The sequence below is a fragment of the Salvelinus sp. IW2-2015 genome, linkage group LG22 (assembly GCF_002910315.2).
Source record: "Salvelinus sp. IW2-2015 linkage group LG22, ASM291031v2, whole genome shotgun sequence".
In the NCBI taxonomy this organism is placed as follows: domain Eukaryota; kingdom Metazoa; phylum Chordata; class Actinopteri; order Salmoniformes; family Salmonidae; genus Salvelinus; species Salvelinus sp. IW2-2015.
Genome location: NC_036862.1, coordinates 1003017 through 1021216, shown reverse-complemented (window position 1 = coordinate 1021216; position 18200 = coordinate 1003017). Strand labels below are relative to the sequence as shown.

Sequence of the window (18200 nt, the reverse complement as noted above, 5' to 3'; positions counted from 1 at the left end):
GACAGTGTCATTGTAGGGGTGAGTAATGCAAACGTGGCAACTTTGAGCAGCTTTATCTCCTGAATGTTTTGGTATCAAAAAGTTATTGAAATCAAATGGAAGGGCCCTATACTAACATATGCCTGGAGAGTTGTTGATCTGAGGTGTGCGTCCCAAATGGCACCCTATTGTTCCCTATGTAGTGCATTACTTTCTCTATATAATGCATTACTATGGCTCTGGTCAAAAGTAATGTACTATATAAGGAATAGGCAGGGCTAGATTAATGCAGGGGCTTACCAGTGCTGAAGCCCCTGGGTCCAGGCCCTGGGGGGCCCAAGAGGCATGTATTAAGGAAATGTGTATTAAGGAAATATATACAGTGGACAAAACATTAAGGACACCTTCCTAATATTGAGTTGCACCCCTCCCCTTTTCCCTCAGATCCGCCTCAATTTGTCGCGGCTTGGACTCGAGGTGTCGAGAGCGTTCCACAGGGACTCTGGCACACGTTGACTGAAATGCTTCCCACTGTTGTGTCATGTTGGCTGGATGTCCTCTTTGTGGTGGACCATTCTTGATACACACGGGAAGCGGTTATGCGTGAAAAACCCAGCAGCGTTGCAGTTCTTGACACAAACTGGTGCACCTGGCACCTACTACCATATCCAGTTCAAAGGCATTAAAATATTTTGTCTTGCCTATTCACCCTCTGAATGGCACACATACACAATCCATGTCTCAATTGTCTCAAGGCTTAAAAATATTTTTTTTACCTGTCTCTTCCCCTTCATCTACACCGATTGGAGTGTATTTAACAAGTGACATCAATAAGGAATCATAGCTTTCACCTGGATTCACCTGGTCAGTCTATGTCATTGAAAGAGCAGGTGTCCTTAATGTTTTATACACTCAGTGTAATATATATATATATATATATATATATATATATATATATATATATATATATATATATATATATATATATATATATATGTGTATATATATGTGTATATATTTATATATATATATATATATATATATATATATATATGTGTATATATTTATATATGCAACCGCCAGCCACATGAAGACTCAGGAGCCCGCTCTCAATGAGTGTAGACAGTCTGCCGCTGCCTGCTGCCACTCTGCTAATCATCAGCTGGGGGGAGTAGTGGAGGTAGGGGGCCCACGTGGGTAACTGGGGTGCCCTGCCTTGATTGGGTTACTGATTCATTTAAAAAATCAAATAAACTGCATAATAAATCATTGTGACTGGTCAATTGTGTGAGTCAGGGACTGGGCCCAAGCCCGTAGGCGGCCCAAGAGGCAATTATTATAATTATAACACCAGAGAACATAATTTAGCCACAGAGGATCAATCGTTTTATCACAAGCACATACAGGTATCTGCCAAAATTAAGGAAACACCAACATAAAGTGTCTTAAAAGGGTTTTACGCCACCACGAGCTGCTAGAACAGCTTCAATGAGCCTAAACATGCCAGGAAAATGCATCCCACACCATAACATATACATTGTATCCCTCATTTACTCAAGTGTTTCCTTTATTTTGGCAGTTACAGGTATGCCTACAGTCGGGTAGATCGCAGTTTGGGCAGCATGCGCACCAAATATACATCTTGTTATGTTGTGACTATAGATAGACACTACATCACCAAAAGTATGTAGACAACCCTTTAAATTAATGGTTTGGCTATTTCAGCCACACCCGTTGCTGACAGGCATGCAATCTCCATTAACAAATATTGTCAGTAGAATGGCCCGTACTGAAGAGATCAGTGAATTTCAACGTGGCACAGTCATAGGATGCCACCTTTCCAACAAGTCAGTTTGTCAAATTTCCGCTCTGCTAGAGCTGCCCTGGTCAACTGTAAGTGCTGCTACTGCCTCTGGAAGCCACGTCAGCACAATAACTTTTAGTCTGGAGCTTCATGAAATGGGTTCCCATGGCCGAGCAGCCGCATACAAGCCTAAGATCACCATGCGCAATGCCAAGTGTCAGCTGGAGTCGTGTAAAGCTCGCCGCCATTGGACTCTGGAGCAGTGGAAACACATTCTCTGGAGTAATGAATCACTCATCACCATCTGGCAGTCCGACCGATGAATCTGGGTTTGGCGGATACCAGGAGAATGCTACCTGCCCGAATGCATAGTGCCAAATGTAAAGTTTGGTGTCGGAGGATTAATGGTCTGGGGCTGTTTTTAATGGTTCGGACTAGGCCCCTTAGTTCCAGTGTAGGGAAATCTTAACGCTACAGCATACAGTGACATTCTAAACAATTCTGTGCTTCCAACTTTGTGGCAACAGATTGGGGGAAGGCCCTTTGCTGTTTCAGCATGATAATGCCCCTGTGCACAAAGCGAGGTCCATACAGAAATGGTTTGTCAAAATCAGTGTGGAAGAACTTGACTGGCCTGCACAGGGCCCTGACCTCCAACCCGTCGAACACCTTTGGAATGAATTGGAACTCCGACTGCAAGCCAGGCCTAATCGCCCAACATCAGTGCCCGACCTCACTAATGCTCTTGTGGCTGAATGGAATCAAGTCCCCGCAGCAATGTTCCAACATCTAGTGGAAAACCTTCCCAGAAGAGTGGAGGCTGTTATAGCAGCAAATGGGGGACCAACTCCATGTTAATGCCCATGATTTTGGAATGAGATGTTTGACGAGCAGGTGTCCAATACTGTTGATCATGTAGTGTATAATCCATGGAAGGATTTTGTAACCTCTTACCCTAGCAATTTGACTGTTCAGCTCATCGGTACACTAGCAATGGATGCCAGTCCTGACTTGAATGGGAACTGCCATCTATGGATTATATATTATTATTATTATTTTGTACTTTTTACCCCTTTTTCTCTGCAATTTCGTGATATCTAATTGGTAGTTCCAGGGTTGGGGAGATTACTTTCTAACTGCAATCTGTTACAGTTACTAGTTACCTGTCCAAAATTTTAATAAAATCAAAGTTTATTTGTCACGTGCTCCGAATACAACAAATGCTTACTTACAAGCCCTAACCAACAGTGCGATTTTTAAGTAAAAAATAGGTATTAGGTGAACAATGGATAAAGAAATAGAAACAACAGTAAAAAGACAGTGAAAAATAAAAGTAGCAAGGCTATATACAGTAGTGAGGCTATATACAGGCACCGGTTAGTCAAGCTAATTGAGGTAGCAGTAGCGTAAAAGAGGGGGTGGTGTGTGGCGGGACACAATGTAGATAGCCCGGGTACCCAATGTGCAGGGGCACCGGTTAGTCAGGGTAATTGAGGTAGTATGTACATGAATGTATAGTTAAAGTGACTATGCATATATGATAAACAGAGAGTAACAGCAGCGTAAAAGACGGGTTTGGGGGGGGAGGGGGGGGCAATGCAAATAGTCCCGGTCATTTTTGGGTAGCCCATTTGGGAATTTGACTTGTTCAGGAGTCTTATGCTTGGCATAAAAAACTGTTGAGAAGCCTTTTGGTCCTAGACTTGGCGTTCCGGTACCGCTTGCCATGCGGTAGTAGAGAGAACATTCTATGACTGGGGTGGCTGGGGTCTTTGACAGTTTTTAGGGCCTTTCTCTGACACCGCCTGGTGTAGAGGTCCTGGATGGCAGGCAGCTTAGCCCCAGTGATGTACTGGGCCGTACGCACTACCCTCTGTAGTGCCTTGCGGTCGGAGGTCGAGCAGTTGCCGTACCAGGCGTACCTGTCAGGATGCTTTCGATGTTGCAGCTGTAGAACCTTTTGAGGATCTGAGGACCCATGCCAAATCTTTTTAGTTTCCTGAGGGGGAATAGGCTTTGTTGTGTTTGGACCATTCTAGTTTGTTGGTGATGTGGACACCAAGGAACTTGAAGCTCTCAACCTGCTCCTCTACAGCCCTGTTGATGAGAATGGTGGCGTGCTCGGACCTCCTTTTCCTGTAGTCCACAATCATCTCCCTTGTCTTGATTATGTTGAGGGATAGGTTGTTATTCTGGCACCACCCAGCCAGATCTCTGATCTCCTCCCTATAGGCTGTCTCGTCGTTGATCAGGCCTACCACTGTTGTGTCGTCTGCAAACTTAATGATGGTGTTGGAGTTGTGCCTGGCCACGCAGTCGTGGGTGAACAGGGAGTACAGGAGGGGACTGAGCACGCACCCTGAGGGGCTCCAAATCAGTAACATAACTTTTGGATTACCCAAACTCAGTAACTTAATCTGATTACATTCAGCTACTTTTAGATTACTTTCCCCTTAAGAGGCATTAAAATAAGACAAAATGTACAGTTGAAGTCGGAAGTTTACATACACCTTAGCCAAATACATTTCAACTCAGTTTTCCTGACAATTCCTGACATTTAATCCTAGTAAAAATTCCCTGTCTTAAGTCAGTTAGGATCACCACCTTATTTTAAGAATGTGAAATGTCTGAATAATAGTAGAGAGAATGATTTATTTCAGCTTTTATTTCTTTCATCACATTCCCAGTGGGTCAGAAGTTTACATACACTCAATTAGTATTTGGTAGCATTGCCTTTCAATTGTTTAACTTGGGTCAAACGTTTTGGGTAGCCTTCCACAATAAGTTGGGTGAATTTTGGCCCATTCCTCCTGATAGAGCTGGTGTAACTGAGTCAGGTTTGTAGGCCTCCTTGCTCTCACACGCTTTTTCAGTTCTGCCCACACATTTTCCATAGGATTGAGGTCAGGGCTTTGTGATGGCCACTCCAATACCTTGACTTTGTTGTCCTTAAGCCATTTTGCCACAACTTTGGAAGTATGGTTGGGGTCATTGTCCATTTGGGAGACCCATTTGCGACCAGGCTTTAACTTCCTGACTGATGTCTTGAGATGTTGCTTCAATATATCCACATAATTTTCTCCCTCATGATGCCATCTATTTTGTGAAGTGCACCAGTCCCTCCTGCAGCAAAGCACCCCCACAACATGATGCTGCCACCCCCGTGCTTCACGGTTGGGATGGTGTTCTTCGGCTTGCAAGCCTCAGCCTTTTTCCTCCTTTTCCTCCAAACATAATAATGGTCATTATGGCCAAACAGTTTATTTTTATTTTTTTCATCACACCAGAGGACATTTCTCCTAAAAGTACGATCTTTGTCCCTATGTGCAGTTGCAATCCGTAGTCTGGCTTTTTTATGGCAGTTTTGGAGCCGTGGCTTTTTCCTTGCTGAGCGGCCTTTCAGGTTATGTCGATATTGGACTTGTTTTACTGTGGATATAGATACTTTTGTACCTGTTTCCTCCAGCATCGTCACAAGGTCCTTTGCTGTTGTTCTGAGATTGATTTGCACTTTTCGTACCAAAGTACGTTCATCTCTAGGAGACAGGACGCATCTCTTCCTGAGCGGTATGTTGACTGCGTGGTCCCATGGTGTTTATACTTGAGTACTATTGTTTGTACAGCTCAACGTGGTACCTTTCAGGCATTTGGAAATTGCTCCCAAGGATGAACCAGACTTGTGGAGGTCTACAATCTTTTTATTGAGGTCTTGGCTGATTTCTTTAGATTTTCCCATGATGTCAAGCAAAGAGGCACTGAGTTTGAAGGTAGGCCTTGAAATACATCTGCAGGTACACCTCCAATTGACTCAAATTATGTCAATTAGCCTTTCAGAAGCTTCTAAAGCAATGGCATAATTTTCTGGAATTTTCCAAGCTGTTTAAAGGCACAGTCAACTTAGTGTATGTAAACTTCTGACCCACTGGAATTGTGATACAGTGAATTATAAGTGAAATAATCTGTGTGTAAACAATTGTTGGAAAGATTACTTGTGTCATGCACCAAGTAGATGTCCTAACCAACTTGCCAAAACTATAGTTTGTTAACAAGAAATTTGTGGAGGGGTTGAAAAATGAGTTTTAATCATCTCTGACTTGTGGTCAGACTCGCTTAGTTGGAACAAACTTAAACTTGTGTTTTTTTTCAATGCTGATTTGAATGTCATTGAGAAAACAGAGAAGTGTCAAAGATTTTTTTTTCTTGCAAACATCCTTTCAGATTTTAAAACGTAATCCTCGAAGTAATCATCTACTTTTTCAAAAGTATCTGTATTCTGATTACAATATTTTTGCTGGTAACGTAACAGATTACAGTTCACGTGACACCCAGTGTCATAATACATGATGTTCCATCTAACCATGTCATGATATGTCATAGCAGCTGACATAACTTGTCATAACCTGTCATAATATGTTCATAACTCTGTCATGACCCATATGTTTACACCTATTGTGACATATACTGCGTTATTTTTTTGGCTAGTTATGACACCTACAAAAGAGTGTCAAAACCCACATTTATAAAAAAATATATTCTGCCAAGAAGTTTCCTTTCTTTTTAAAGTTAGTTTCTTAAATCCTTTGTTGTTGTCATGACTTCTTGTAATGTTTTTGTCCTCATATTTTATATCACTTTATCACTTTACAATTTATGACACTGTCATGAAGCATTATGACCACTCTTTGTCACTTTACTTGGACTAAGAAAATACACTTTATGACACTGTCAAGAAGCAGTACGACTATCATAATCATATGCGCCAGATAGGCCTATCACGTACATGCCCTTATATCAGTCATCAGTCAAAAAGAGGGTGCCTTGTCCTGCTCCTGAAATCTGCTCCTGCATTCATCCCAGTCATCAGCAACAGATCACTGGAGTAGGTGCATGTCTGACATCAATGTGTGTGCAATTACAATGATAATTTAATATGATACATATTGCCTTGCAAAAGTATTCATCCCCCTTGGCAATTTTCCTATTTTGTTGCATTACAACCTGTAATTTAAATAGATTTTCATGTAATGGACATACACAAAATCGTACACATTGGTGAAGTGAAATGAAAAAAATTAAAGTAAATAAACATAAACGGAAAGTCGTGCGTGCATATGTATTCACCCCCTTTGCTATGAAGCCCCTAAATAAGATCTGGTGCAAACAATTACCTTCAGAAGTCACATAATTAGTTAAATAAAGTTCACCTGTGTGCAATCTAAGTGTCACATGATCTGTCACATGATCTCAGTGTATATATACACACATGTTCTGAAAGGCCCCAGAGTCTGCAACACCCCTAAGCAAGGGGCACCACCAAGCAAGCGGCACCATGAAGACCAAGGAGGTCTCCAAACAGGTCAGGGACAAAGTTGTGGAGAAGTACAGATCAGGGTTGGGTTATAAAAACATATCAGAAACTTTGAACATCCAACGGAGTACCATTAAATCCATGATTAAAAAATGGAAAGAAAATGGCACCACAACAAACCTGCCAAGAGAGGGCCGCCCACCAAAACTCACGGACCAGGCAAAGAGGGCATTAATCAGAGAGGAAACAAAGACAACAAAGATTACCCTGAAGGAGCTACAAAGCTCCACAGCAGAGATTGGAGTATCTGTCCATAGGACCACTTTAAGCCGTACGCTCCATAGAGCTGGGTTTTACAGAAGAGTGGCCAGAAAAAAGCCATTGCTTAAAAAATAAATAAGCAAACATGTTTGGAGTTTGCCAAAAGGTATGTGGGAGACTCCCAAAACATATGGAAGAAGGTACTCTGGTCAGATGAGACTAAAATTGAGCTTTTTGGCCATCAAGGAAAATGCTATGTCTGGCGCAAACCCAACACCTCTCATCACCCTGAGATCATCATGCCCACAGTGAATGGTGGTGGCAGCATCATGCTGTGGGGATGTTTTTCATCGGAAGGGACTGGGAAACTGGTCAGAATTGAAGGAATGATGGATGGCACTAAATACAGGGAAATTCTTGTGGGAATCCTGTTTCAGTCTTCCAGAGATTTGAGACTGGGACGGAGGTTCACCTTCCAGCAGGACAATGACGCTAAGCATACTGCTAAAGCAACACTCGAGTGGCTTAAGGGGAAACATTTAAATGTCTTGGAATGGCCTAGTCAAAGCCCAGACCTCAATCCAATTGAGAATCTGTGGTATGACTTAAAGATTGCTGTACACCAGCCGAACCCATCCAACTTGAAGGAGCTGGAGCAGTTTTGCCTTGAAGAATGGGCAAAAATCCCAATGGCTAGATGTGCCAAGCTTATAGAGACATACCCCAAGAGACTTGTAAATGGCTGCAAAATGTGGCTCTACAAAGTATTGACTTTGGGGGTGGTTGTGAATAGTTATGCATGCTCAAGTTTTTATTTTTTGTTTCACAAGAAATCATTTGTTGCATCTTCAAAGTGGTAGGCATGTTGTGAAAATCAATTGAAACAAACCACCAAAAAATCGATTTTAATTCTAGGTTGTAAGGCAACAAAATAGGAAAGATGCCAAGGGGGGTGAATACTTTCGCAAGCCACTGTATACACTACCGTTCAAAGGTTTGGGTTCACTTAGAAATGTCCTTATTTTTTAAAGAAAAGCACATTTTTTGTCTATTAAAATAACATCAAATTGATCAGAAATACAGTGTAGACATTGTTAATGTTGTAAATGACTATTGTAGCTGGAAACGGCAGATAGAATATCTACATAGGCGTACGGAGGCCCATTATCAGCAACCATCACTCCTGTGTTCCAATGGCACGTTGTGTTAGTTAATCCAAGTTTATACTTTTAAAAGGCTAATTGATCATTAGAAAACCCTTTTGCAATTATGTTAGCCCAGCTGAAAACTGCCCCGGGGCCTATGGTTTCTTCATTTGGCCATTGGAATAGGGTGCTATTTGGGATGCAACCCTTGTCTCCTCTCTCTCAATCAGTGTCTGTCAATGACTCTTCCTGTGACCCCTGTCTGTATCGTTCTTCTCATGTGTTGGTTTGCGTGTCAAAGTCATGCTGCATTACAGCTTTAAACTCTTGGTGCTCTTCCCTGGTGTTGCATTGACCACCAATGGATGGAGAGAGTAAAAATCGATAGCATTTTCACCTCTTTTTAAAATGATCAATAACATAAAAAGACGTAACAGTAGCTAATGTAATCAGGCTAACAGCACTCAGACAGGTTGATTCCCAAATGGCACCCTATTCCCTATATAGTGCACTAATTTTGACACAGAGCCCTGGTCAAAAGTACATTAATGCCCTATGTAGGGAATAGGGTGCCATTTGGGACACGGGATCAGAGGCTGTGACGTCACAGTGTCAGTTCCTCAAACTGTCTGGCAGCTGACAGCTCTCTGTTCTGCATTGAAATTCCATCAAGGGAAGTATATGTGTGGGGGGTTGTGTGTGTGCGCGTTCGTGCTTGTATGTATGTATGTATGTGCGGTAGCCTAGCGGTTGCTAGTTCAAATCCCCGAGCCGACTAGGTGAAACATCTGTCGATGTGCTCTTGAGCAAGGCACTTAACTCCTGTAATTTGCTCGGGATAAGAGCGTCTGCTAAATAACTCAAATGTAAATGTGTGTCCTCGCGTGCACCTATTTGTTTATAAATGCCCCCCTTCTCTGGAGAATAAAGGAAGTTGTACTTCAAACACATCTACAGTTCAAGTCGGAAGTTTACATATACCTTGGCCAAATACATTTAAACTCTGTTTTTCACAATTCCTGACATCTAATCCAAGTAAAGATTCCCTGTCTTAGGTCAGTTAGGATCAACACCTTATTTTAAGAATGTGAAGTGTCAGAATAATAGTAGAGAGAATTATTTATTTCAGCTTTTATTTCATCACATTCCCAGTGGGTCAGAAGTTTACATACACTCAATTAGTATTTGGTAGCATTGCCTTTAAATTGTTTAACTTGGGTCAAACATTTCGGGTAGCCTTCCATAAGCTTCCCACAATAAGTTGGGAGAATTTTGTCCCATTCCTCCTGACAGAGCTGGTGTAACTGAGTCAGGTTTGTAAGCCTCCATGCTCGCATACGCTTTTTCAGTTCTGCCCACTAATTTTCTATAGGATTAAGGTCAGGGCTTTGTGATGGCCACTCTAATACCATGACTTTGTTATCCTTAAGCCATTTTGCCACAACTGGAAGTATGATTGGGGTCATTGTCCATTTGGAAGACCCATTTGCGACCAAGCTTTAACTTCCTGACGGATGTCTTGAGATGTTGCTTCAATATATCTACATGATGTTCCCTCCTCATGATGCCATCTATTTTGTGAAGTGCACCAGTCCCTCCTGCAGCAAAGCACCCCCACAACATGATGCTGCCACCCCCGTGCTTCACGGTTGGGATGGTGTTCTTCGGCTTGCAAGCCTCCCCCTTTTTCCTCCAAACATAATAATGTTCATTATGGCCAAACAGTTCTATTTTTGTTTCATCAGACCAGAGGACATTTCTCCAAAAAGTACGATCTTTGTCCCCATGTGCAGTTGCAAACCGTAGTCTGTTTTTTTATGGCGGTTTTGGAGCATTGGCTTCTTCCTTGCTGAGCGGCCTTTCAGGTTATGTCAATATAGGACTTGTTTTACTGTGGATATAGATATTTTTGTACCTGTTTCCTCCAGAATCTTTACAAGGTCCTTTGCTGTTGTTCTGGGATCTATTTGCACTTTTCGCACCAAAGTACGTTCATCTCTAGGAGACAGAACGCGTCTCCTTCCTGAGCGGTATGTTGACTGCGTGGTCCCATGGTGTTTATACTTAAGTACTATTGTTTGTACAGCTCAACGTGGTACCTTCAGGTGTTTGGAAATTGCTCCCAAGGATGAACCAGACTTGTGGAGGCCTACAATTTCTGAAGGTAGGCCTTGAAATACATCCGCAGGTACACCTCCAATTGACTCAAATGATGTCAATTAGCCCATCAGAAGCTTCTAAAGCCATGACATCATCTTCTGGGTTTTTATGACTCCAATCTAAGTGTATGTAAACTTCCGACTTCAACTGTAGGTTGTGCGTGTGCGTGTGCGTGTGCGTGTGTGTGTGCGTGTGCGTGTGTGTGTGTGTGTGTGTGTGTGTGTGTGTGCGTGCGTGCATGTTTGTGAAAAGAGAGTGAGAGGGTTGGGCATTGATTACAACCATGGAGACAAAAACCGAGAGTGTGTCATGGTGGTAGTTTGTAAGAATTCAGTTGTGTGACGTAGCGGGGAGATGTGGTCAGTTAAGTGGTCACTTTAGTCTCGACCAATGTGTACGCAGTGTCACTATTACCAAGCAGTACCAAGCACAACTAAGTATAGCCAGCCCTGTAATGTTACTATGGCTAATGGATCTAATAATAATAATATTCATAATAATTATGATGATATAATTAATGCCATTCGTCAGACGTTTTTATACCAAGTGACTGACTGTAGTGTGTGCACACAGTACATTTTCCATATGAGCGGCCCCAGCGGGAATCCATCCCGAAAATGTGGTGAGATTAAGAACAGAGATAGAGAGAGAGAGAGAGAGAAAGCGGTCTACAGAGAGAAGCGGAGCGAGAGAGTGGTTTGGTGGTTGGACTTTTTCTGTTGTTGTAAGTTTCCCCTGCTGCACCTCCTGTCACTGTGTGACATCAAGTCTCTACTTCCTCCTTGGGCCACCACGCGCTCCAACAGGTCTCGCACACCCTTCAATGGACCTTCTGCTTCTGCCTGCTGGAACACATGTCCCTCTCTGTGTTCTCGTGTCAGTGTGTGTCACCGGTATCCGTGTGCCGTCGTCTCCCGTTTTGAACCAGGATGAGTTTCAGGAGTAAGATCACGTTCCGAAGGAAGAACAGGGATAAGACCAGGCGTGTGCGGAACGATTTCAACCGCCTGAGCGTTGTATGTATGCCCTCTCTTTCTCTGTCTATCTAGCTATCTATATTTATATCTTTCTATCTCCCTCTTTAGTGCAGTGCCTGTGTGTTTTTATTGCCCTGGGCTTCCTGTTCCTTTCTGTTGCACCTGTCGATCCGGGGTGAAGTTCCCCTTAGGTACAGATCTAGGATCAGCTTCCCCTTCCCCAGTCCTAACCTCAATCATTAGTGGGTGAAAGACGAAACTGACCCAGGATCAGTCTCTGTGGGGCAACTTCACTCTACACTGCACCTGTCCGTCAACATGAGGCTAACCGACATGGCACAGGTTGGAATTGGACATTGCTAGCCTTTGCCTAATACTAGTTAGCCAATGACTCTCTGTTTGACTATCTGATCGGTGTGTTGGTATCTGTAACTGGCAGAGACTCAAAACAGTATCGCTCCCTATGTCTATCTGAGTGGCCATGTACAATCAGGAAAAGTGATCTATATGTTCACAACATTCAAACTGGAGATAGGAGGTTGTCTGCAAGGGACTTGTACGCCTCCGGACGTAGGTCTGCTTGTACAAATGCTCCGCAACATCCTAACTATATCGGTGTGATGTTGCCTGGTGCAATGTAGACACCAAACGTGTAGGTGTTTACGTAGCGTGTATCGAGCTGCTCTGAGATTTGATACGACGCCGACAGCAACACGGCTAACTCTGAAGTCTCAGCCGGCACCCAGCTGCTGTGTTACTGAGCCGATGGTACGTCAGGTGTCAGGGGAGGTGTATGACGCTAAGCTAGCTTCGGCTGACTGTTATCAGCGCCTATTTCCTTACACGTTGTTGTGTCGTTTTTCCAGCAGTTTTGTCTGTCTTAATGACACCCTACTCCCTCACCATTGCACTACTTTTGACCAGACTAAAGGGGAACCAAAACTAGACCAAAACTAAGGGGTGCCATTTGACCCCTCAGTGCCTCTGGTCAAGTCAAGTCAAAACTGAATGAGCCAAACCCACAGCCCTGCTCAGTAGGGTGATTTAAGGGATTTGGCAACAGCGTGAATGAATGCTGAATATGAAAGACTGTTGTTCATGTGTTTCTCTGCCCCTCCCCCCAGTCCGTCTGTATGGTAAGATCCCTACTGACTGGAACCAAGGTAGGAGAGATTGCGAGGCAGATTCGAACCCATGCCGACGGGTAGTTTTGGTTAAACGTGTGCCGGGGCGGGTACTCGGCACTAACCGCTGGACCACAGGCCACTCAGGCAAAAGATATTGTCTTGGTGGACATTTCTGTGAGGTTGAGAAATTAAAATGTCCTCAGTCGTCATTCTCTCTTCCAGTCAGGTACAGTTCGTATAAACAAATTGTTTCGTTTTTTTTTACAGTGGAGTCACACCAATATCCTTCCTCACAACAAGGAATGTTATGATTCTGGGTATTTTTCAGTCTTTCGTTTTTTGTCACATTCTTTGTCATGGTTTTATGCCTCAATGACTGCTTGTTTTCTACCTCTTTCCCTTGTGGGTGAGGGGTGCATTCTGTCATAGGTGTGTTCACTAGGAACCAAACGGAGGCTGAAATGGGGAGGGACCTAGCTGAACTTAAGAAACCCTTTAAGAAATCCAATAAACCCATTTCCTTTTTAAACCGTTTTGCTACGGTGTGCACTAATGAATACACCCCTGGTCTAACTGAACAGGGGGTAGTGGTCGGAACCCCCCGCTATGGGCGTGTGAACAGAGAACACAGGTCTTCAGTTTTCATCTTCTCCGACCACAGTTTTTGTTAGCAGTGATGAATAAGACATACCGCTTTCCTTTGAGGACGGAAATACCCTCGTCTCATCATGTGCAGTCCATTTCGCTTTCTGTGAAACGCACTGTGTGGATGGGCTTGTTGAGACCATGTGTTGTGCAGATGTGTAGCCTAACCCTTAACCGAAAACGTATTGTAAACGTCTGCCTTTGGGATATAGCAGTCTACAGTCATTTCAGAACTCGAATCTCTGACGTAATCCTTTGCATCTAAATACTATTAAGCACCAGAATCTACAAATAATAGGTGACATTGAGCCTGTCATTTAAATACGTTTTCTGAGCTGTTATGATCACTGCGAATGTGATATAGTGTCCATCTGTCAGTCAAACAGTTTCCCTCGTTGGAAAGAGGGGAACGGCTCGACATGTTTTTTGGTTCAGTTTGGTTTGGCACATGACATGTAGCCACTTCATCCTCTATTTTACTTCTCTCTTCCCCGCCCCTCTAGACTGGGGCCTGCGTCCCAAATGGCACTCTCTTCGCTATGTAAGTGCGCCACTTTTGGCCAGGGTCTATCGGGAACGGGGTCGCATTTTGGGTGCAGCCTTGACGTCTGTGCAGCTGATCCAATGGTGACGGAGTAAACACAGGAAGTGAGGGGGTAGCTAGTTTTTCATGCCTTGCAACAACAACAAAAAGATTTATGCTCATCCATAGATAAATAGATAGATTAACAGATATTCTGAGGTTTAGACAATTTGCCTAGCCACACCATTTGACTCGTCTTTGATTTGAAGAGCACTTGTTGACTGGCTGACTTCTCTCGGAGTTCAGAGAGGTTTATAAGTCATGATTATTGAACAGTGTAGAGGCAAATTGCACTTGGTGATAGCGTAGTCATTTGTGTTGCTGGCTGTCTGTCTGTCTTTCTCTCTCTCTGTGTGTTACAGCAGGATAAGCCCTAGATGTAGAAGACTTTCTGTGTGACCTAATAGTTGAATATGTTGGATATCCCCATGGTGTGACTGTTGCAGCAGTCATCAAGTGTATGGCTGACCGCGCAATTTTGATAATGAGTGTGTTCCACGTGGACCGGGATTGGAATCCAGCGTCCGCCACTTTCTCATCTGTGTTTCCCCAAGTAGTACCCAAGTGTTTTATTTCACTGCCACATGGGATAAGTCAAGTAAAATGTCTGTCTGTTTGTGTGTGTTCCAGCAGGAGAAACCCAAGCTGATAGACCCTCTGGACTACGAGGCTGTGATCTGTGACCTGGGAGATGAGCTGAATGAAGACCCCCTCAGAGAGATGCTCCTCTTCCCCGACAACGATTTCACGGTGGGTACGAACGCGCCTGTGTGTGTACGTGCATGTGCGTTCGAGACGTGTGTGTGTGTGAATGCCATTCTGTCTCTGTCAAGTCTGTCTGTATGTCACCCACAAACGACCTCCTTTCACTTACTTAATTTGCTGTGTGTGTGTGTGGGAATGGGGGTGTGGGAATGAGGGTGTGGGTGTGTGTGGGACTGTGTCTGTGTCTGTGTCTGGCTCATTTATTTTATTTATTTTACCTTTATTTAACTAGGCAGGTCAGTTAAGAACAAATTCTTATTTTCAATGACGGCCTAGGAACAGTGGGTTAACTGCCTTGTTCAGGGGCAGAACGACAGATTTGTACCTTGTCAGCTCGGGGGATTCAATCTTGCAACCTTTCAGTTGCAAGTTTTCAACGCTCTACCTTTCAACGCTCTAACCACTAGGCTACCTGCCGCCTCATGCCAGCCACACCAATGTCTTTCAACAAGACAGAAGGACAGACAGACACACACACTCATTTTGCATTCTGAGCCCCTCATTCCCCCCATTGCTCCCCCAGTGTCCCGTGGCTGTTTATCATTAGTGACTTAATTAGTGCACTAATGTGACTCCTTAAGACCCCCACTTCATATTAACTCGTTTTAATTGGTTTTAGGGAAATGACTCGGCTCTCAATCCCTGAGTTGATGTTTAAATTCATGACTCTGCTACCGTGATACACACACACACACACACACACACACACACACAACACACACAACACACACACCACACACACCACACACACACACACACAACACACACCACCACCACCACACACACACACACACACACACACACACACACACCACAGGCCCGGCAACCAAAACAGTCCTGTTTCATTTGCTGGTCTCCATAGCCAATCAATTGAAACTCCAATTCACTTGCTAATGGACAAACCTAATTCGCTTCCAAAACCCCAAATAAATGTCCTTCCTCTGAGTGTGCTGCATTTAAACAGCTGACTGCAGACACAGTAAATCAGAACCAAGCATTGATCAGAGAGGACGGGAACTTGGCTGTTCTCAGTGGCCTACGTCCCGAATGACACCCTATTCCCTATATAGTGCACTACTTTTGACTAGAGTCCTATGGGAATAGGAATAGGTTGCCATTTGGGACACAGACAGAATTGCATAGAGTTGCCACTAGCTGCGTAATCAGTGAGAGCAGTATTTCTCCAACTTTCAATCTTCCTTCTAGGTATGATGATTTATTTGAGCCTTTTATTTGAGCCATTTGCTATTTTTGACCGCAATATTTATGAATGAATTATGACCACCCCGGAGCTCTTGGTCAGATGTTATTCGTCAAAGTGCTGACCACACTCGGAATAGGGCTCAGTGATCTGACTGTACATCATAGTGGTAAAGACTGTATCCTTGGAGTTCAAGCATTTTCATATTCGGATCGGCACATATATCCTATCCCACTTCTGCATGTATCAGCTTTTACCTCATCTCAGTAATCCAAAACCAGCTCTCGCATCAACAACAGCTATAGAATTTTCTTCTAGGGGAAGAGGTTGAGATGTCAAGTCCACACGCCTTCCAGCCCGACAGTCTTTCACAAGAGACAACCTTTTACCTGACATCAAACTGTCCCTCCCGCCTTGATGGTTCACCCCCAAAAACAACCTTTTACCTGACATCAAACTGTCCCTCCCGCCTTGATGGTTCACCCCCAAAAATGTATCCTCCCCCTCTGTCTCCCAGGTGTCCACAGTGCCTCTGGAGAGACGGACATTGCAGTCCACCGTGCCCCAGGGGGCCGAGCTCCAGGCCGAGTGTCTGCTGGTCAGACAGGTGAGTGTGTGAGAGAGAGAGAGAGTGCCATGCTTAGTTGTGTGATTGAGCTTGGGTGCAGAGGAGGGCTGTGGAGCAGGGCTGACTCCACATTCAGTCTGGCAGGCAGGCAGCTTGGCGTGGGGGTCGTCCGGGTAAGGGTCAGGACTACATGTAGTTGTTAGTGTACTTTAAACATATCCTCAACACAGAGGTCTACATCAACATCATGAGCCCGTAAGGCAGGGACATCAGGAGCACAGATGTGTTCTGTTCCTCCAGGAGCTGTGTGTGTTTCTGTGTGCCTGCGAGTGTGTGTGTGAGAGGGAGAAGGAGAGTTTCTCCGGCTAGCTCTATGAGTGAAAGTGCAAGACTGCAGAGAGAGAGAGGGCTTCCTGGTCTTCGACCCACTTCAGTCCCTATGCACGGAATACACACGAGAAAGTTCCGAACATGTATTCTGAACCCAATGCCTTGGAGTTACTGCTCCTCCTCCTCTGAACCAGAAGTACAGTCGTGCAGCTGGATCATGTTTCTCTCTGTGGGAATCAACAGCATCTGGAGCGTGGTGAGGGGGGGGTGGGGAACCCAGCCGTGTTGTCGGAGCTGTGGGGCTGAGCTGACTGGACCGCTGACTGCTGCTTCCAATGAGCTCGTCTATGGAGCTGAATCATCTGAGGCTGCCTGCTGGCCATGCAGGGATGGAGAGAGAGGGAGAGAGAGAGAGAGAGAGAGCAGGGATTTTGTCCACTGTATCCTGTTGTTTTGCAGGGACTCTGCTCTGCTTAGTTGGGCTGGCCTGCAAAGACACTAAGGGCTATGGGTGGTGGCTGGGAGGTTTCAGTTGCTGCCTAGTGTATGGGTCTACATCCCAAATGGCACCCCTATTCCCTTTATAATGCTCACCCTATTTCCCATAGGGCTCTGGTCAAACGTAGTGCTCTAATGTAGGGAGGCATTTGGGATGGGGAAAACCTGGTCTGTTGTACAACTGATTGCCTTCAACTGAAATGTGTCTTCCGCATTTAACCCAACCCCTCTGAATCAGAGATGTGCGAGGGACCGCCTTAATCGACATCTTCGGCACCCGGGGAACAGTAGGTTAACTGCCTTGCTCAGAACGATCGATTTTTACCTTGTCAGCTCGGGGATTCGATCCAGCGTCCTTTCAGTTACTGGCCCAACGCTCTAACCACTAGGCCACCTGCCGCCCTGAGAGCAAGGTTGTGTTTCACAAACATGACTTCATCCATCTAAAGTAGTTGAAAAGTTACGTCTGTGGGTGATATAAAAATTTCCCCTCAGTTGACTGTTGTGTTGGATTTGATACAGTGTCTCCTTAGTTACGATAGCTACACAGCCACGACTGCCACCTTTTTAAACCATGAAACCATTTCATCTCTTTTTGAGGAACCCTAGAAATGCAAATGACGACAACCAGCGAAATTTTGCATACATTTCCCCTATTGGATTGTCAGTTGAAGATGTGGATCTGATAAGCCTATACTGTGGCCGTGACCCAAATGGCAACCCGATTCCCTTTATAGGGCAATCATTTGGGGTGGTACCCTATGGGCCCTGGTCAAAAGCAGTTGGGTGCCATTTGGATGTGCCTGTTTTCACGCTCTTATCGTGACACGTCATGTTTGATGGGGGGGG

General features: G+C 44.3%; 1 protein-coding gene across 1 annotated transcript in view; it reads left to right on the top strand.

The window, feature by feature from the left end:
* LOC111982648 (dedicator of cytokinesis protein 10) overlaps positions 1 to 18200 on the top strand; it is a 127310-nt gene that overhangs the window by 11421 nt on the left and 97689 nt on the right. Inside the window, 2 exon segments of the mRNA XM_070433925.1 lie at positions 14620 to 14739; positions 16473 to 16562. Of these exon segments, the coding sequence (XP_070290026.1) occupies positions 14620 to 14739; positions 16473 to 16562 (210 nt within the window).